We start from the raw sequence: 21,511 nt of genomic DNA, 5'->3' as shown, positions 1-21,511 counted from the left end.
TAGTGAATTAGGGGGTGGGGCAGAAGTACCTAAGGCAAAGTGAATAGGAGCTGGGGGTTCCCATTCTTTCAGGTATTTTGAGAAAAATGTACAAGTTTCCCCAATTTTCTATTTCACCTCCAAAGTTTAAGAAAAATCCTAAACAGATATTTACTATAAACTTACATTGGTAGCAGGAAATTTATACCAGTAAGTTCACAACTTAGAACAATTATCATATTTAAGTAGATGTTTCATAAGTGAACATTATACATACAAACCAGCTTGCTTTTAAAATACCCAATACATAGAAAAAAATCCCAAATTGCATATTGTCTGTAACAGAAACATTTTTAAAAGGACAAAGAAAAAACTATTATTTTCAGAGGCCCTTTAAATAACCCCAGGATGATCCAATACAATCTATTTAAACTTATAAAGAATGTCCAAATACCACATAAGAAAATCAGCATACTGATATACTATTGATGGAGCTATTAAGTATTCTAATCATTTAGCAAAACAATTTGTTTATATTCTTTGTTTATATCCTTTGACCTATGACCACTATGAGGTCTTGCATGGGACCAGGTGAAGGTTTCTCAAGAAGATTATGAAATGGAGTGGGTCAAACCTTAGACCTAAATTTTAGGAAGTCATGTGATCCCTATTCTCAGAGGGCTGTAGGGCAGAAAAGGTCAGACTCTAGGCCTAAGCTTAGGAAGTTTCGTGACTCACAGGAAGTAGACAGCATTGCTGACCAATGGAAATTACTTCCTTTTCAGTCCATACAATGAATCCAACTCTTTTGCTATATAATTTCACTCTCTGTTTCTAGGCCTGGGGACACACATACCATGGTGGGTTGCTCAGTTGGTATGCTTGGACATACAATCCTTACAAGGATTGTATCTGAAGATGCCTCTGAGTAGCCAATTTAGGTAAGGGGGTCTGGCACCTGTCCCACGCAGTTTATGGGGGCTCATCCATGATCAGTGATTTCCCAGAGAGAGATGGCTAAGGTTCTGATGCAGGGCAGACATCAGGTTGGTTTTCTTTAATCATCCTTGAGATTAGATTCTCAGCCTTCCCCTCTGTGAAGTATGGGCCTGAAGAGAAGGCTTAAATAAAAACAGAAGCAGAGTCTCCAAAAAAAAAAAAAAAAAAAAAAAAGAAAGCCCAAGAGCAAGTGAACACTTGTACACACATAATCTAGAGGTTAAGTCTACTGCCTGTGCACTTGGGCACTTAGACTGAAAGGAGACCCTGGGATCATCAAGGCTTGGTTTGCCAAGGTAAGGGGCCTAGTTAGCCAAAAGGAAGTCCTGAAAAATGGCCCAGAGGAGGGGCGCCCTAGATGACTGCTAGATAGAGGTGACCTCTCCAGCCTTGGGGCTCCAAGTTGAGGCTCTACATATTACAGGATCACAATCCATGAAAATGTAGCTGCTCTCCCCAGTTCAGTGAAATTTGTTATTTGAAATATGATACTAAAAGTAGTTTTTTTATAAATTGTAATCTCTCTGCACTGACTGGTAACAAAGATTTAAGAGTTTGAAAATTTTGGGAAAAACAGAAAAACACTTGGCTCTTTTAAAAGTTGGCAGCAAACACCCAGTCCGCAAGCCTTTTCTGATTCACAGGTTCAGAGCATTTTTGCTCACTACAACTTTAGAAATGGGGAATGGAATGAGTGAATATCTATACAGATTCCAAAAATGCCTTTCATGCTATATGAAAAGAAAAGGGATTTTTGGCAGTCCAACATTACCCATTAAGTATGCAGGGGAACAATTACTGCGAACTGTCCCTGATCTAGAGAGGTTTCTGTTATGTTTTGTAAAGGACAACAGAAGGGGGATTCACTTCAGGCCAAGGGAAACAGGCTTGCAGATTTAGCTGCCCATTCTGCTGCCTGTTTACCCCTGGCCATAGCATTCCCCAACTCTTGACTTCTACATTCCCTCATATAGCTCCCAGGCAAGTAAATTCTGAAAGGGCTGTTAAAGCCTTCTATTTTAGAGCCTGTCTGGAGGATTAGGGGAGGATTGGCAGGTGAATTTTGTACACATGCCTCCTGTCAGGGGCTTCAAACTGCTTTTGATTTTTGTTAATACCTGTACTAATTGGGTAAAAGCCTTCCCTTGTAAGATTGAAAAGGCTGTAGAGTTTTTGCTAAAGGAGATCATTTTCGTTTAAGGACACAACGTTCCACCCATTATCCAATCTTCTTTGAGGAAACAAAAGCAGGAATTTGTGGAAAAGGCACACTCTACTAATTTATCAGCCTGAAGCAGCTCTAAAAGATGAGATCTTTTTCACTTTATCCTAAATGAATCTGGGTCTCGACTGCTTGAATTGGGAAGGATGAAATAATGTTCCCAGGCCACCAGGCCTTGACAGTGTTATAGTTCTGTGGATAACTGGCTCCAGATGCCAATCTGTTGGTCTGTGTGATGACAGGGTTTCCTTGATAGATAGTAAGGGCTGGTGGAAGTGAGGTCTCTGATCCCAGCTTGTTTCTTTAAGCAGCTTTATCCTATCACCCACTTAATCACTAGAGTAATTCAATATTTCTTAGCTAAAATGGTTCCTGAAAGCTTCCACTGATGTACAAGTATTGGTTCTAAATGTTAGAGCGTGGGTTCCATATATTGAAACTATTCAATATTGAAATATTGAGGGACAAGCCTGAAGGCCTAGATAGCAAGGCTGTCCTAGTGTTAGCAATGTATCAGGACTGGTGTGAGAAATCTTCAAAGTATGAAATAAAGAGGAGGGACTGAATGGGACTAGGTGAAGACTTCTCAAGAAGTCTATGAGATAGAGTAGGTCAGACCCTAGCCCTAAGTTTCAGGAAGTAGAGAACATTGCTGACCATTGGTCAGTGGGTTACTCCCTTTTCAGTCCATCCAATGAACCTAAGTCTTTTGCTATATAATTCGCTCCCTGGTTCCTGGGCCCCAGAGCCCCACACACCATCGTGGTTTACTCAGTTGGTGTGCTTGGACTTCTTGCAAGAACCAAATAAATGCTTTCTGTATCTGAAAATGCCTCTGAGGAGTCAATTTAAGTAGTCTAGCACCCTGTCCCACACAGTCTTACAGTCAAAGAGAATCAAAGAAGGGGAAACTATACACATAAAAATGCCTCTTTTCTACAATTTATAGTCTTATAGATTTGTCTGCAACAGAGGTATCACAGACCCTTTGATAGCATGTGGCCCACCATTATTTCCAAGTGCCACCTGGATTAGATTAAAATTTATTTGCAAAATAATAACAAAATAAAAATATAATAAAAAGTATAATTAATGACAGATTTGTTGGTATAGGTGCAGGGGTTCTCAAACTATGGCCCATGGGCCAGATGGCCTGCTGAGGATGTTTATGCGGCCCGCCCAGTTATGGCAAATGGGCTGAGGGGCGGAGACAGAGTGTGAGCTTTTGTTTTTACTATAGTCCGGCCCTCCAACAGTCTGAGGGACAGTGAACTGGCCCCCTATTTAAAAAATTTGAGGACTACTGGTAGGGTTTAGTCTGAAGGAAGCCTGATTTCTAAATTGATAGGTTTTCCTCATTGTTTCCTACTATAGGACTCCTGAGGAAAATCACTTAAAGCTTAGATATAGTTCTGCTCTACATTCCTCAATATGAAACAGAAAGGCTTTTAATATTTAAGTTAGGTAAGCATAGAAAACAGCCACTCATTTCTTCCATTATAAAAGAAATGCTTAAAACTCAAAAGACTACTAATGAGGTATTGATAGATTTTTAAAATGAATATTTTAAAGTATTCCTAAACCTCCTATTCTGTTCTCCTGAGAGGGTGATAGTTGATGCCCAGCTTAATAAATGCTAGTTGACTGACAAATATGATTTATTTGGTGGGATTGCTAAAGGTTTATTTGACCTTTATCTTAACTCTGTACTGTCCCAACAGCAGCCAGGTGGTATGGGGAATAGAAGAGTACCCTTAGAATCAGATAGACTTAAGTTCAAATGCAGCATCAGACATCTGCTAGCTGTGTGAGTCTGAGCAAGTCACTTAACCTCTGCTGCCTCAGTCTCATCTATAAAATGAGGATAATACGTCACAGGATTGTTGCAAGGATCAAATGAAATACTGTTTGCATACTATATAGCTCAGTCCTTGGCATATAATTGTTTTTGGTCAACCTGCCATCTGGGGGGGAGGGGGAGAAGGAGGGGAAAAATTAGAACAAAAGGTTTGGCAATTGTCAATGTTGTAAAATTACCCATGCATATATCTGGCAAATAAAAACTATTATAATAAAAAACAATAAAAAAAGAACTCAGGTCCTCCTGACTTCAAGAATGGTGCTCTATCTACTGCACCACCTTGCTTGTTTTTCATTTTGGAAGACCACCAATGACATCAGGAGGGTGATGTTTTGACTTACAAGTGAAGTGGATTTAAGTGAGGCAGGCCTGTTCAAAGCTACCAGTTTCTCTTCCAGAGTCATCTAAATCCAGTGGGAAGATCAGGATGACTGGAGATGGCCCAAGATGCAATAGGAGACCTTGGTCTTTTTAAGCTTAGGTTTTTCTCTAATTGTCAGTTTAAGTGACGTAACACTCACTCTATGACTAAAGACTGGGTAACAATGGAGGCAAAAGATGGCCTAGTCTGATTTCACAAAAGAATTATTGTTGAAGAGTAGCACCGTATGTAAGTATGACTGCCCATGTGGTTTGGGAAGAAGAGGAGAAGGAGGAAAGGAAAGAACAACAGGAGGGTGTAGCAGCATTGTTCAACTGAAATTGGCCAATTCTGTCCCCAATTCATATTGTTGTTCAGCCTTTATTCTCAAAGAGGATCTATGATATCACGAGGGTGATGTCTGGACTTGGAAGTGAACTGGATTTAAATGAGACAGAACTGTGCAAAATAAACAGCCTGATTCTCATTTCCTGAGTCATTAGAATTCACTGGCAAGACATAGGCCATAGGGTTATGGCCCCCAGTAGTTGTAATATGCTCTCTAAACTATAATGTTCTCTGTTGAGGTTTTCTTGGGGTCTCTGGGAGTAGCCTTCATTTCAGTTCAGTAATCATCACACAAGTAGCCCAAGGTTAAAGTCCAAATCCTTTATTATCTCTTTCAAGTCACTTCTCTTAGGGCTCAGCTAGTTTTCTGGAGGCCTATCTCCTTGGTTCTGTGGGCTTAAATTTCCACCTGCCTTGGAATGAATCTGTCTTAGCCTCGGAGAGCTTCCAGTGCGCTTGTCCTTTCTGGCCCTGAGAGCATCTCGCTTATATGTTCCACATAAGTATATGCCAATCATTATATCACTAGGAAAAAAATTATTTGTTGTAGGATTAAATGAATACTAAACTAAATTTAACCACTGTCTCTTCAATTCCACTTAGTATCTTGTTTCAAATTCTGGCCCATAACATCTCCTTGTAGGATTAAATCAATCATGCTGAACCATGTTAAATTAGATAACTATTGTCTCTATCAATTCCACTGACTTAGTACTTTGTAAGAATCCTTTGTTTCAAGTTCAGAGTTCTAGCTCATAATAAGTAGTAGTAGTGCTTGATCGAAGAATATGCACCATTTTATAGACCTATGAATATTGAGTTTCTAAAGCTGATCACTCTGCCTGTAGATACTAGTATGAATTCTCAAATACTAGTATGAATTCTCACTATCCAGATGCAATAATAAAGGTTTGAATATATTCAGATGCCATTTCTCAAACTGGAGAATATTAGGAAATTCCTATCATATAGTAGGGACTTACAAATGCTTATTTATTCTTCCCTTTTTTGTCAAGCCAGGCCAGTGAGTTGGACTTACCTTTTTTGTAGTTGAAGAGAAAGCTTCTCCTCTGAGAAGTATGATAGCTGCAGGAAGAATTTTCCAAAACTATTTCATCCCCAACTCCTGCTTACATTCTAGGAGACTTCAATATACATATTAATTCTTCCTCTAATTACTTAGTTTCTCAATCTACTTACTTCCCATGTGCTACTTCTTCACCCTATCTCACCCAGATATAAAGATTATCATAAATTTGATCTCATCATAATCCATAACTGAATCACTTCCACTTTAAGGAATTATGAAAGCCCCTTATTTACCATAACACGTTTGCTTTTCTCCTCTTCCTCTGCCTTCCTTTTTAAGAACCTAATTTTCATCTGTACTGATGATGTGTGTGATGTACACATCTGATGGCAGGCACCAAAAGTTGGGATTCAATCATGTGAAGAATTCACAATGGCCATTCTCTTTGGCAAAAGGTAGATTTATTAAGGGGAATAAATTACAGATAAAATGTAGGGATACAAGAGACACCAGGAATGGTAAATATGAAATAGAGTAGGACAGCATATAAAAAGGTTTTACCAGGAGAATGGACCTTAAGGTTGGAACATGTCCTTAGCTAGCAGGCTAAATCCTGAAAAGAATTTAGCACTTTAAAAGAGTTATTAATTAGTGAAATCAGGAGATACCCCAAGACATGGTGGGGTTAGGAGAGACACTGGAGGAGGGGTAGAGGGAAAGACATCACAAGGCAGAGTGCTATGGAAAACTGACCCAAAGAAAGGCATCATTAGCCATGGGATGGCCCATAACTACATTTTAGGGGAAAAACAACCTCAGGGACCTGAGGAGTTTTGCAAGGTAAGCCTGCCCAAGACTCCTAAAGACGGTAATCTTCAGGTTTGACATAACTTGGATTTCTAACTGAAGACCTCTACAGAAAATGGGACCATGGACCTAAACTGATCTCCATCAGTGTCTTCTCTCTGCTTACCTCAGGGATTAATTTTTATCAATTCTTCCGTTTCTTTCGGCTAACCACATCCAACATTGAAGGCTTCATTACTGAGACCTCCAATATTTTGAATACTCTCCCAAGTCATTTCCCTTGCACTAACCACTCTTGATTTCTTTTACCCATCTTGACCCCTTTGTGAATCAATTCACATGTACATTGTCCTCCATTTTTGAATCCCTAAACCCTGCCAAACCTCAGCCTTGAATCACGTCTACTCTCACATGTGTTGCTGACTGAAGGGGGGAGAAAAATCACATTCTTCTGACTTTTTACAAACCTTTAACTGAGCCCTCACTGCCTCTAGGCAATCCTGCTAAATCTTCCTTATCAATTAATTCACTATCTTGTTCACTAGGAAACTTCAATTTTTCCCACTTTTTCATTCCTCCTTAAACCTCACATTTCTTCCTTTCATCCACCCTTTCAGATGATATTCTTGCCTCATGTTTTAGAGAAAAAATTGAGGTTATTCATGAGTCTCCTTTTTTCACTGTCTTATCTTCTCAGATGACTTTTGCTCCATCTCTCCTTTTGTCTCAAATGATGACTTACACTTTACAAACACTGTTCAAGCAAACCCACACTATCTTGTCTCCTCCAATAGATTGATCGCTTTGTCATCCCTGCTCTTCTCACTCACTTTTAATGTCTTCCTTTCATTTTCTACTGCTTACAAACCTACCCATGTCTCCCCTATTCTTAAAAAAAAACAAAAAAACCCAAACCCTCATTTGATCCTTCATTCCTTCTAACTCTATTCTAATATCTCTTCTGTCTTTTGTAGCTAAATTCCTCAAAAAGGCTATCTAGAATGGGTGCCTCCATTTTTTTTCCCTCTCATTTTCTTCTTAACCTCTTACAATTTCTGACCTTATCATTCCACCATAACTGCTCTCTCAAAGATCTCTTAATTGCCAAATTTTCTCAATTCTCATTCTCCTTGATTTCTCTATAGTCTTTGATATTGTGGATTACCCTCTCCTCTTTAATACACTTTATGTTTTTGGAACACTTCATTCTCCTAGTTTTCTTTCTCCCTGACAGCTCTATTTCATTCTTCTTTGCTGGATACTCCTCCAGATCAAGTTTTCTATCCATAGGTGTCCCTTTTATACTACTTGACTTGGTGATTAATTGGTGATTTAATTATCATATGTTTGATTCTCAAATTTAATAGCTTCAGCTTTTGAGCCATTCTTCAATCTTTCATCTTTCTTTGCTTTTTAGACATCTCACACTAGATCAAATACAAAATGCCTTACATAATCCACCCACTGCTATCTTTCCAGACCTCTTATGCCTTACTACCTGCCATGTACTCTTTGATTCAGTGATACTGCTCTCTTGGCTTGTCTAGTAGAAGTCACTTCGTTGCTTGGTTAAGGGTATTTTCTCTGGCTATCCTCTATGCTTTAGAATGCTCTTCTTTTTCAGCTCTACCAACTAATTTACCTGTTTCCTTTAAATCCCAACTAAAATCCCATTTTTACAGAAAGCCTTCCCTAACCTTTTTTATTCTAGTGCCTTCTTCTGCTAACTATTTATTATTTGTTGCCTATATATTTGTCAACATGTCTTCTTTATTAGACTAAATTCCCTGAGGGCAAAGATTGAAATTTGCCTCTTTAGATATCTCCAGTACTAAATCTAATGTCTGGTACATAGTAAGCATTTAATAAATATTGATTTTTTTGTAGCTGGTTCTAAATGAGGGACTAGGGATCTTTCCTTTAACATTTATTTGGTTTCTTCCAAAGAGAGGGACTTCCATCTCAAGACTGTTGCTTGATTACCTTTAGGGAAGGAAAGAAAAACAAACCCGAAGAGATGGTCAGGATCTGAGGCTTAGATGCAGGCTTTTGATTCAGGTAGTATGAGTCGTGGTATGTGTTTGCCAGAGGTTGTTGAGTTTATAAGGGGTGTGATGAAAGTATATCCAGCAGGTCAGAGACACATGCTATTAGAATGCAGGATTATAGTATCATGTATTTAGAATCATATGCCTGCCTTTAACAGGAAACTGAGGACACTGAAACGGAAAGAGCCGAAGTGACTAGCAGGGCTATTAAGTGGCAGAATTGGGAGGGGAACCCCTATCTTCTATTTCCAAACTCTGCATTTTCCCTCCACTTTTTCCACCATCACAACTGGACAAGAGAGATCTAGAGCAGGAACTCCTTTTCCCTGTAATGTCTACGACACACATGAGTCGGTTCTTTTCCGAATCACTGGTTGAGTCTTTTTGAAACAAATATCTGAAGCAGTCCAAGAAACAAAGTTAATGTTTTTAGCCATAGGGATCCCAGGCAAGAGGCAGACTAGCTCAATTCAGCAGTTTGAATGCGGTATGCTTTAGCCAGAGTACATCAGGAGGCCCCGCTCCTTAAAGGGGTAACATATATATTACATATAATAGATGTGTGAATAAACATAACACATATATGCATTTATATCCTGCACTTCTAAAACAATTTAAAGTAGTCTTTATTAGTAAACTAACAGGTAACGAATTACCTGATCATTTTCCCCCTACTGAAAACTGATCTCCCAGCTCTTTAGATAATCCTCTAATTGTGCTTTGTCATCTAGTCCTTGAGTCTTCCAGGACTACCGTTCCCGTCAGGCTTTGTGATCCCTCTTCCCCATCACTGCCCACACCCCTTTTTAGCGCACAGCTTGCTGGGAGAGAGCAAGTAAGGGGCGGGCCAAGTCCAATGGGTGCTGGCTTTGGAGGAGGAAGAGGGGGAGTAGGAAAGCGACTAGAAGGTGGAGGTGAACTATAGGCCTCATTCATTACCTCTGTCTAGTGAGCCCCTGGGCCTTGTGTTCCAGGAGCCATGGAGGCGCTCATTCCAGTTATTAACAAGCTCCAGGACGTCTTTAACACCGTGGGCGCAGACATCATCCAGCTACCCCAGATCGTCGTAGTTGGAACCCAGGTGAGTGCTGAGGCCCTGAGATGGCTGGGCGGCTCGACTAAACTGGACTGGGGCCTCCCTAGGCCTCAGGGCAGGGCTAAGGCGGGGCTGGGTGGAGCTGGAGGTCCAGGCCTCTTGCATGTTTATTTCTTAGTCCTGCTCTTTAGGCCTCCCTGAAAACTGGGAGGGATTCTGATAGGCGGAGCCGCTTCGGATCGAGCGCGGCGTTAGTCTGGATTGTTGTGGTGGTGGCTAAAGAAGAAGCGAGCTTTTCCTGGGGAGGGCCCTCGGCTTCCAAGGACAACTGAGGGACAAAGTGTGGTGCATGGAAGGAGAACTGGGCTCCGGGTTGGTGCCTGGATTAGCTCGGGAGTCTCGGTTGCTTGGTTTTCTTTTCTCACTTCTCAGTGCACCCTCCGAGCTGCTTAGAGATCCGTGGAGTGGAATGTGAGAGGGCTTTGAGTAACATCCGAGTTTTGTGAAGTTTAACCTTCGGGACTTATTGAAAAGCCTAGAAATTACGCGCGAGCGCGAACACACGCGCGCGCATAAAATTCACCCCACCCCTACCTACCTTTTGTAGTGGTGGCGAGGATCACCTGGGATCATCTCTGTAGGGTGAGGTTTTCATCTTCTGTGATAAAACACTTTACTGCTGCAAGCGTTCAGAAACTGGGCAAATTACTAATCCTTTTCAATTCACGCTTGTGGATTACAGAACTGTGGAAGCAAATGTTTCAAAAAGTATTGAAAGTCATATTCCCTAGATGTAAACTAAGGTCTCTTGTTTTGTTTTTCTCTAGGTACTTTCTTGGCACAAGGGATTAAGTAGAGTGTCATATCGGTTTGTTTTTGTTTTTAAATAAACTGGAAGAGACCTTAGAAGTTATATGTTTTCATATCCTAATAATAGTTGGATGATATATGTAGGCAGTGGTATCAGTAGGTGTATGTAACTTTGGCTTTCTGTCATTTTCTATGAAATGGTTTGATTGACTTCAGTTTAAGAGCTGCTCTTGTAAGGTATCTTTTCTGTTGTCCCTTCTTCCCTCTTTGAAAGGTACCTTGACTTTGCTTGGTAGGTACCAACCTCCCATTTATTAAACTTCTGTTCTGTGTCAAGTTCTCAATCTAAGAAATTGAATAAAGCATTCTCACAGAATCTTGGAGTTTGCACGATAAACAATAATGATAATGATAGATGCTGGGGCCTGATTGTGGAGGACTTTTAAGTGCCAAACAGAAATTTGTATGTGATCCTAGAGGTTATAGGTGGGAGACACAAATTTGAGCGGGGAAGTAGGTCGGATTTGGGCTTTAAGGAAAATTACTTTGACAGCCAGAAGAAGCAGAGATTGGAGAGGACTGAAACTTAAAGAGACCAGTTAGGAAATTGCTGTGGGTCCCTACCATTACTGTGTAGAGTAGAGAAGAGAGGACAACCAGAAAATTTTTGGAGCTAATTAACTTGATATTTTTGAGATAATATTGCATAACTATTTTTCTCCCTCTAATCTGCAAAAACTACCTGTAAGTTAATTTGTAGATTTGACCATAAAAGTACCTAGAGGCTATTTACGCCAGTTCCTTCATTTTACTCATAAGGAAATAAACTTGAAGAGGTTATGAAGATCATATAATGGTAGAACCTTGCCTTCTGGATTTAAACATTGTTCTTTCAACCCTGTTTCAGAGAATTAGTAGCCTTAATATTCAATCAGTGTGGCTGCCTAATGAGTACATGGAGAGTAGACTTTGGAATAGAGAAAATCTGACTCAAGTCCCCCTCTGACATTTTGGTTTGACTATATGACTTTGGGCATATCCTTAACCTTCGGCTCTGCTTCTCTCTAAGTGCCTAGCATTTGTAGAATTATATTGGTAGGAGGAAGTTTTTTCTCTCCCTTTGTAAGGGACTCTTGTTCCCTACAAAAATAAAATCCTGGATTTGGTTACATTTGGTTTAAAATGTTCCACTTTTTAGTAATTGCTAGTCAGAGCAGAAAAAAGAGCAGGGCCTAGAATTAGGAAGATTCAGATTTGACTTCAGATTTAGCTATGTGATCTTGGACAAGTCACTTAACCTTGTTTGCCTCAGATGAGGAATCATCTGGAAAATGAACTGGAGAAGCAAATGGTAAACCACTCCAGTATCTTTGCCAAGAAAATCCCAAATGCATTCAAGAAGAGTTGGAAATAACATGTAATAACATGATGTAATGATTAATAATTGTATTAAATCTGAGAAATTATAGGATCTTAAAGTACTTTTGAAACATCAAAGGAATAGTCATATTTAGTTTTTAATAAATTAGATTATTTACTATGTTTCCTAAAATTGGAATTCTAAAAATCTTTAAATTTTAAAGTTTATATTTAGAACTTTTTATTTTAGGAAACAATATTTTTTTGGAACTGTTTCCTGACTGCAAAAGACCACTGCCATCTAGAAAGTTTCCATTGTCTTTAAAGCTTTGTGCTTATAAAAGTATGAACTTAATATGAAGTCAAAGAATTAGGCATAAAATGTGTCAACAGAAATACTTTAAGAATAAGAAGGATTTATCTTACACTTAGTGGAGTTTATATCTCCCAGTATACTTGATGAATAGATTCATGAACTAGTCATTAAGTTGGGAGGAGCTATGAGGAAAAGAGAAAAAATGACCATGATAAAAGCTAGTGGGCTGGAAGGGTCATATATTCAAATAGTTTCATTTTAGATATAAAACTAAGGGCCAGAGTTACAGAGCCAATATTTGTCAGAGGTGAGATTTACCCAGAACTACTAGACTCTGGAGGACTCTTTATTCATTAGGTCAGACTCATAAAAGTCATTCATTAAAAAGTTAATATTAAATACCAATAAAGTTGATGAAAATTGTTTTAAATAAATTAATTTTAGTGCATAAAATGTCACATCTCTTGTTTTTTTTTTTTTGTTTTGTTTTGTTTTGTTTTTTGTTTTGTAGCTGTGTTTTGGGTTTGTTTACTACATTCACTTGTAGCTTATATAGTCCCATCCAGAGTCATATTTGAATGTTTTCTCATTAATTAATGAATTGTAGTCCTTCTCATTATTAGTTTTAATCCCTCACCAGAGTTTAATTGAATATTTTAATAATCTGGGGATATCTCATCTCTTGTATAAGTAGTTGCTTCTCATTAATGTGATGGACTCTCCAGTCTATTCATAGCATGACCATTAATTCTAATTGTATTTCATTTCACTCAGTTTCCTATCAGCCATTACACCAGAATGGTAAAATACACTTGCCATTATGTCAAGATTCTGTTGGTCTTTTAAAACAATAATAGTAGCTATAGCTTTTCTAGAAGAAGCTGAAAGAGTTGGGATTACACTTATATTTTTATTCATCTTCATTTTTGAAGATACTGCTTCTTTGTCCCTATTTTTTAGTTTCTTTGCAATAAAAATTTTTAAATTAAGAAGAAAAAGAGGAGATGGGGGGGGAGCATTAAAGTAAACCAAGGAAAGGATGGAGATGGCTAGTCAGTGGAAGAGTAAGAACACATAAAACATTTATCATTTAAATTTGCTGTCTTATATAAGCATGGTTCATGGCATTCCAAAACAATTACAAAAGTAACATCAAGGATTACTGAGAAAAGATCGCCATAATAACATAATAATAGTAAAAAGTTTGAAATGCTGTAAGAATCGCCAGTCCTTCCATCCAGTTGCTATCCCCTCATTCCCAGTTTTCAGTCAATCATATTGTTCCTCTTGCCTGATATCTACAAGCTATGTAACCAATTGTTATTTTTGCTATCTATATGCTGCCTTCTATTTTTTTTTTTTTTTTTTTTTTTTTTTTTTTCTTTTTAGATGCTCTTTTGTCTTTAAAAGAAGATGTGTCTACGTGATTTGGAGTCTTGGTTTATTGGGAAACTGAGAGGCCTCTTTTATTGGGAATTTTCTATCTTTACCAATAAATTGAATATGCTCTGAATTTGTTCCTGTTTCTCTTAATTTAGTTACGTCTACACAAACTATTTTTAAAATAATTTGATACAAAAATTTTTTTTCTCTCTTTAATTGTTTTTTTATCCTAGTTGTATTAATATTTGTGCAGAAACTTTTCAGTAAGTTGTAATTAAAGTTATATTATCTTTTAAAATTCCTTCTGCCTCTTGAGTTGGTTGAGAATACATTTCCTACTCATACCTATGAGAGGGATATTTTTTTTTTTATAATATAGTCTTTAATATTGAAGTTATATATCATTTAGAATTTATTGTGGAATATGGTATATAATATGTTGACTTAAGCTTTAGCGCTGCCAGACTTTTCAATTTTCTAGTAGTTTTAAAAATTTTTCTAGGTAAATTATTTGCATTTTACCAGAAGCTGAGTTAATGAATTCTATTGTTTCTGATTATTTAGTCTGTTCCATTTATCCTCTTTTTTTCCTAAAGTAACATTGGATGATTATTATGATGGCTGTTCTGTAATACAGTTTGAAGTCTAGAAATCTAGTCCCCCTTTTTGGAAACTCTTCATCATTTCTTTGATATTCTGGGTCTTTTGTTTTTCCAAATGAATTTTCTTATTAAGTTCTATAAAGTTTTGCCTTTGATTGTACAGCATTAAAATTATAAATTAAATTTGGTAATATTTTTGTTGTATTGGCATTATCTACCTATGAGTCCTGAATATTCTTCCAGCTATCTTTTTTTTCTTTCCCAAGTATCAAGTAATAAAGATACTAATAACAGTATCTTTATTATAGTACTCTACAATCTCTTTTCTCCAGCCAAACTAAAGGGTACTTTCTGCTCGAGAACAAGTTCTGTCTTCATATTTGTTATTCTGGCACTGTTCCCTATTCATGAAATGTTTTTTTTTTTTTTTTTTTTTTCTTTTTTCTTCTTTGCCTGTCAGATTCCTTCTTACTCTTTGATTCCCCTTTCAAATACTGCCTCTTCCTGGAACTGTGTGTGGGGATGGAGAACTGTTTCTATTAGGATACTCAATTATGAAGAAAAACAAAGTCAGAAGATCAATTCTATTGAAAAGACAAATTGCAAGAAGAGAAAGAAAAGGGATAAATTATTGGAAAATATGGAATACAGTGATATTACTCAGATATAAATCTGGCTCTGCCAAAGCTGAGTGAATGCATTGTACTTGTGCATAGACTAAAGACTAAATGATCACATGAGGTCTGCCTGGCAGAAACTCTTTTTAAAAGAATGAAATACATTTCTTTAGCTTTGTTATGATCATCAAATCAACTTTGATTGAATCCCTTAGTCCTTCCAGATCTGGAATCTTTTATCTTATCTCTTTTCTTCTTTCTGGAATGTCATTCTCTCTCCATCTATGGAATTTCAATCATTGTCTTTTTTTTTTTTCCCCCATTTAATGCTTTTTATTTCAAAGCATGCATAATTTTCAACATTCTCCTTTGCAAAACCTTGTGTTACAAATTATTTTCTCTCTCCCTTCCCTCTACCTCCTATCCTAGATAGCAAGTAATTCAATATATATTAAACATATGTAGTTTTTCTATACATATTTCCACATTTATGTTGCACAAGAAAAATCAAATCAAAAAGGAAAAAATAAAGAAAACAAAATGCAAGCAAACAACAAAAAAGGTGAAAATATTATGTTGTGATTACACACTTAGTACCCAGTCCTCTCTGGATGCATCCATGCAGATGGCTCTCTCCATCACACATCCTTTATTATTTCTTTAAGGGACACTTTGTTTCATATTTATTTTGAGCAGAATTTCTCCTTTTTTGTGTATATGATAATGTTGTATAAAATGTTGATGGTTTTATTAGGTTTTTTGTATTCTACTTGAAGCTATTAATTGCTTCAGTTTCTTTCTTGAGTGTCTGAATTTTTCTAAATTCATCATGTCATTTTCATATAATGTCCCTACCCTTTGTAGATGTTTCTTACCTTTAATTTATATTTTTGTATTGCTATAGCAATATTGGGAAATAATAAAGGATATCCTTGCTCTTTACCATTGTTTTTAATGGGAAAAGTTTATTCGTTTCTTTATAAACAGTGCTCAGTTCTTTTGTGTGGAATGGGTGCCAAACCCCCTTTCCCAAATTAACATCTTTAGGTTCAAAGAGAAAGAATTTATTTAGTCCATGCAGGGAGAGGCCAACACATACCTGGGAGCCTCCCAACTCCCACCAATGCCTGACCAGCTTCTGGCTTGTTGGGGTTTAAAAAGCAAAGATCCATGTCTTTTCATTGGATAGACTAAAAGGATATAACCATCCTTGACCAGTGGTCACCAATGTTGTCTGCTCCCTGCAACCCAGGATTCAAGACCTCATCTTGCAGCTCTGAGAATAAGGATCCCTGTGACTTAGTTTCAAACTGAGAAAACTTAACCCAGTCAATCCCATTCAGTTTTAAACATATATATATAAACTTTTAAATTTAATTTTTTTAAACTTAATTTATTGTCAATTTATGGAACAAAATAAATAGTTTGACCTTAATGAGTGCCTTAAAGTTAGTCTTTAATGTGTTTTCTTTGTTTCTTCTATATTGACTTTTCCATTGAGTTCTAGTGTTTTTGTTACAAATATCTGAAAATCTTGGTTACATGTCTTTTTTTTTTTTCCATTCAGAATTATATTCTACTTTGCTGGGTAAATTATTCTTGGGTGCAATGAAATCCTGACTGTATTTCTGCAGTATTTAAAGTTTTTTGGTTTTGTTTTTCCTTCTTGTTTGTCATATTTTCTCCTTACCTGGGAGTTTTTAAATTTGGCTGTGACATTCGTCCAAGTTGTTCTCCCTGGAATCCCTTTTAGGTGGTGAATGGTAGATTTTTTTTTTTTCTTCTATTTTTACTTGTTCTAGAACTTCAGAGCAGTTTTCCTTAATTTTCTTAATTCTTTGTAATATTATATCTAGATTCTTTTTTTGATCACAACTTTTTTTTTTTAAATAAAATATATATAAATCCAATATAGGCATACATATTTTACAGTTATCTTGCTGCACAAGAAAAATCAGATCAAAAAGGAAAAAAATGAGAAAGAAAATAAAACTCGAGCAAAAAACAACAAAAGAAGTGAAAATGCTATGTTGTGTTGCACATTCAATTGCCACAGTTCTTTCTCTGGGTAGATGGCTTTCATCACAAGATCACTGGAAATGGCCTGAATTTTCATTATGAAGAGCCATGTCCATCAGAATTGTTGATCACAACTTTTGGCGATTGTTATATTAATTACATTTTCATATTGGCTCTTTTTGATCTGTTCCCTAGATCAATTGTTTTTCTAATGAGATGTTTTAGATTCTTTTCTTTTTTTTTAATTTCTCTTGCCCAATTCTAGTTTCCAAAGACTTTGTAAAAGTGTTATGAGGTGAAATTTCTTGAGGCATAGTGAGATTACTTATGTAGCTACTCTCAAGGCCTACTGTTGATGATTCACTTGCCTAACTTTAGCTCCAGGGGGGAGGCCCAATCTTTTTTTTTTTTTTTTTTTTTTTTTTTTTTTTTTTTTGAGGACTTCTCAACTTATCTTAGAATATTTTCCTTGATTTTTGATGCTGTGCATGCATTTCATGATGGTTTTGTTTATGAAGGAAATCTGAAGAGCCTAGAAATTTCTGACCTATATCATTGTCCAAGAATAGCAGTTTCATATTATGGATATACATATGTGTATATGTATACGTGTGTGTACATATGCACATATTTTTTAAAAATTCCATTTTATTTTCATGTTCACATTTTCTCTCATTTTTCTCCCTTTACCCCCCACCCTGAGATTAAGTTATTTAAAATTTCTACTTATTTTGTTTGAATTGTATTATGGTTTTGGGTAATACTCATTAATTTTCTAAGAATTTTCATTTTTGCTACTAAAATATAGTTATTTTATTTTAAAATTTTCTCTCTTGTAAATTTAACTTGGCCAGTTTCTATTTTAGCAATAGGATTTGCACAGATCTTATTTTTATTGGCCAAGTTAGCTAATGGTTTGTTGCTGGGGGAGATTTTTTTATGAGCAAGTAAAGTAATAATTGAACGGAGAAACAAAATATATCTTTCAAACAGTTACAATAATTTAAAAGTCAAGGTTCAAATAAAATGATGTTACTTTGAAAGTGTTCCTTTACTGCATTTATTAATAGTTTTACAGCAGTGTAAAGAATTTCTTTAAAAAGCTCACAGCTACTCTTAAATGTTTTATTTTCAGAGCAGTGGAAAAAGCTCAGTACTAGAAAGCCTTGTAGGGAGGGACCTACTCCCCAGAGGTACTGGAGTTGTCACTAGGAGACCCCTTATTCTACAGCTGGTCCATGTTTCACAAGAAGATAGAGGAAAAACATCTGGAGATGAAAATGGTAAGTATTAGACATTTGTAGTATTTGAATTATGCTAGTATATCCCTTGTAGTTTTGTTCTTAAAAGGAAATAATTTGAAGATAATATTGTTTATTGTTGATTGATGATAATTACAAACTAATGGCTGCAACGAAGATCTAGGAAAGTAATCATAATAGGTGACACTTAAGGTTTGCAAAGTACTTTTTTTTTTTTTTTTTAAACAACTCTGATGGAGATATTACAAGTATTATTATCTTTCATTTTATAGATAAGGGAACTTAGCTTCAGTGAGGTAAAGTCTGTAATCATATCACATCTGGGACAGAATTTCAATCTGAGTTTCTTGATTTCAGTGCCTTACCTACTACCTTAAACTATCTATTCTATTTAATTTTATTAAATTTTGTTCATACTATTTTGCCAAGGGTTTTTTGAATCTTGGCTTTGTCATCCATGGTAGGGATATAGATTGAGAACTGAAAATGCCTTTGAAGTTGATCAAGAAGTTGAGGTCTGGTGAAGTTAAGTGACTTGTCAACTGACAAGAGTTGATTCAAATCCAAATCCAGCCTTCTTTTCACTACATCATGCTGCTTCCATTTTTCAGCTATCTTTTTCAGTGTTGGGTGCCCCACAAATATTCTAAGCATGCCATCTCTGCCTTCATCCATTTAAAAAAAAAAAAAAAAAAAAAAAAAGTTGAACAAGGCCAGTGGGGCCTGTGCTGTAGCCACTGGTTCTGATGTAGATACCTTTTCTTATCAGGTTAATATCGCTTCCCATTAATCAGCACTCTAACTAGTCATCCTGCCAGCTAAAATTAACTTCTTATCATTTAGCCTATATTTTTTCACCTAGTTTTCAAGGCTCTTATATTAAATAGGTGTTTGTTAAATGCTTTGCTGATGTTCATGCATCTACTGTCTATGAAATTAATTTAATAATCCTTTGGAAAAAGGAAATGAAATTATCCTCACATAATTTTAAAATCAGTCACAATTTGTCAACCACTGTACAAGACAAATAACTTGAGATACAGAGTGGTAAACAAAACGATTATTGTCCTGTCATTATTGTTTTTTTGTTTGTTTTTGATAGACCCATGCTGGCTTAAGTAATCATTTCTTTTTCTAAGTACCTACAAAATCACGCCTTTCATAGCATATTGTAATATTTTGGTAGGATTGAAATTTAAACTCTGTAGCTGACCATTTGAAAAAATTCAACTTATTTCCCCTTTTGAAAATGTGGATAACATAGAACTATTTTTTGGCATGTCTCCTGTTTTTCAAAGTTTTCACATCACTGACTGTGGCTGATCCATTACATTTCTAAGTTCTTATTGTACTCTGGGATGTGTTTCATCCAGGCCTGAGCATTTAGGGTGTTTTACCATTTCCTTATTTTATGTTTCAATTCTGTGTTCACGTTTTTGTCCTATCATTCTTGTTTTGATCATTCTATTTTATTGAAATAGTTGAGTACCTCAATGATAATGTTGACCTAACCATTCTTCAGATGATATATACATGCTTTTTCATCCTGTGTGACTGTTTTCCATGGTTTTCCATATATTTTCTACCAGGTTTCTATTCAACTTTTTGTGCTGTAGGTTTCTTGATATTACAAGGATAATATGGTATCATTTTAGTACTTGGATAATTCATCAGTTTTCATGCTTACCATATAACTGGCTCACTTCCTTTCCTGAACTTTGATATCTTTAATGCATTACATTAATATTCTTCAGTCTCTTTATTCTTTTTTCTTTTTGGTGATCCATGATTTTGTTTTCTCAGAGTTTATGATTTTATATATATAGTTATGGTTTGTTTTGCAGTAACATAGCATAATTATAAGAATACTGCAGATAAAAAGATGAGTTTTTATTTCAGGTTACTGCATGAGGTTACTTGTAAGAACAGCTGTTCCTTGAATATAGTCTAATTTTTTCTTATCTCTATTTAATTTTAGGCCCAGTTCTAAGTTAATATCTTTGGATAGTGTCCCCAGATATATGTACTGATGAATTAATTCTGTGTATCTTGTATCCAACTGTTTATTATATTGTGAATAATAAATATTTTTCATACATTTGTTTTTTGTGTGTTTGAGTAATGGAGGCTAAACTCCTGATTAATTTTTAAGTTTTTTAAAATACTTTGGAGGCATGAAGTGATTAAACAGGATTAACTGGAAAACCCCACTATCTCTAGTGAATCCCTCTTCCATCTGGAATCTGCAGTGACAAATATCTAATTTTATGCCTCAATTATTTAAAGAAAAACACTTGTTTTTTTTTTAAAGGGTGAAATAAATAGAATTATATATGAAGAGGATATATTTATGTGAGGAACATGTATGTATTGTAGGGTAAAAGCATGATGTAGAACATTTGGAATTATTATGATAAACATAATTATATAGACCACCTGGCTAGAAGAAAGAAATGATTAGTGAGTTCTGAAAATAGATAACATGCAGAAGTCTGTTAGAGTCATGAAAGCCTGTCTGAATTTGTGCTCAGGTTTAGTTTCCTGCATTTTTTCCCTTCTAATTTTAGCTACATTGTTGGGGGGTTTTAAATATAATTTTAAAAATAATGTATATAGATGGAATCATCTATTTACTGCCTGTGAATCTCTATCTCTCTTATTTATCATGAATTTTACTTGATCATGAACTTTTCCCCTATCCGCAGATCTGACAAGTTATTTTTTTCTATGTTCCACTTACTTGTTTGAGATCACCTTTTATGTTTAATGAGACATCTATTTAAATTAATAATCTACGAGACACTGATTTGTATCTACTTTCTGCCACATTACTTATCAGTTTTCCAAGCAGTTTTTGTTGAATAGTGAATTCTTGTTCTAGTATCTCAGATTTTGGAGTTTATCAAACTAGCTTATTGTGCACATTTCTTCCTGTATATTGTGTATCTAGTGCTTGATCAACCTCTCTATTTACCCCATACCAAATTGTTTTGATGATTACAACTTTGTAGTATAGTTTGAGGTTTCTTACTGCTGGCTTTCTTTCCTATTTTTTTTTCCCCCATTGATGCCCTTGATATTCTTGATATTTTTATTCCTTCAGAAAAAATTTTAATTTTTTTTTTTTTTAACTCTACAAATTAATTCTTTGGTAATTTAGGTTATGTTGTCTTTTTTTTTTTTTTTTTTTTTTTTTTTTTACTTTGCCTACACATAAACAATTTTTATTACTTTCATTATTTAGATGTGTTTTTATTTGTGAAGAGTGGTTTATCATTGTGTTTATTTGTGTATCTTTGCAAGTAGCATCCCAAGCATTTTATAAGCTCTGGAGTTATTTTACTCTTTTTCTCTTTTTGTCTCTTCCTACTAAACTTTGTTGGTAATATAAAGAAGTGCAAATTTTATTTTATCTTATTTTGTTTCTTATCTTGCTGTTTTTCTAAGGTTAA

The 21,511-nt window shown here is 35.7% G+C and overlaps 1 protein-coding gene across 9 annotated transcripts in view; it reads left to right on the top strand.

Annotated features, from left to right (window-relative positions):
• The first annotated feature begins 9,468 nt into the window (after window positions 1-9,468).
• Window positions 9,469-21,511, top strand: part of DNM1L (dynamin 1 like) — a 54,508-nt gene continuing 42,465 nt past the window's right edge. For 7 of the 9 annotated variants that reach the window (XM_074270582.1, XM_074270579.1, XM_074270578.1 and 4 more), the window contains exons 1-2: window positions 9,478-9,736; window positions 17,933-18,080. In XM_074270582.1, coding sequence (XP_074126683.1) covers window positions 9,635-9,736; window positions 17,933-18,080 — 250 coding nt within the window. In that variant the 5' untranslated portion in view covers window positions 9,478-9,634. Of the gene's footprint in view, window positions 9,737-17,932; window positions 18,081-21,511 lie in introns of all 9 variants that reach the window. The other 2 variants (XM_074270583.1, XM_074270584.1) reach the window with 2 other exon arrangements.

The sequence above is a fragment of the Sminthopsis crassicaudata genome, chromosome 5 (assembly GCF_048593235.1).
Source record: "Sminthopsis crassicaudata isolate SCR6 chromosome 5, ASM4859323v1, whole genome shotgun sequence".
NCBI classification, from domain to species: domain Eukaryota; kingdom Metazoa; phylum Chordata; class Mammalia; order Dasyuromorphia; family Dasyuridae; genus Sminthopsis; species Sminthopsis crassicaudata.
This window is presented reverse-complemented; position numbering and strand designations above follow the sequence as displayed.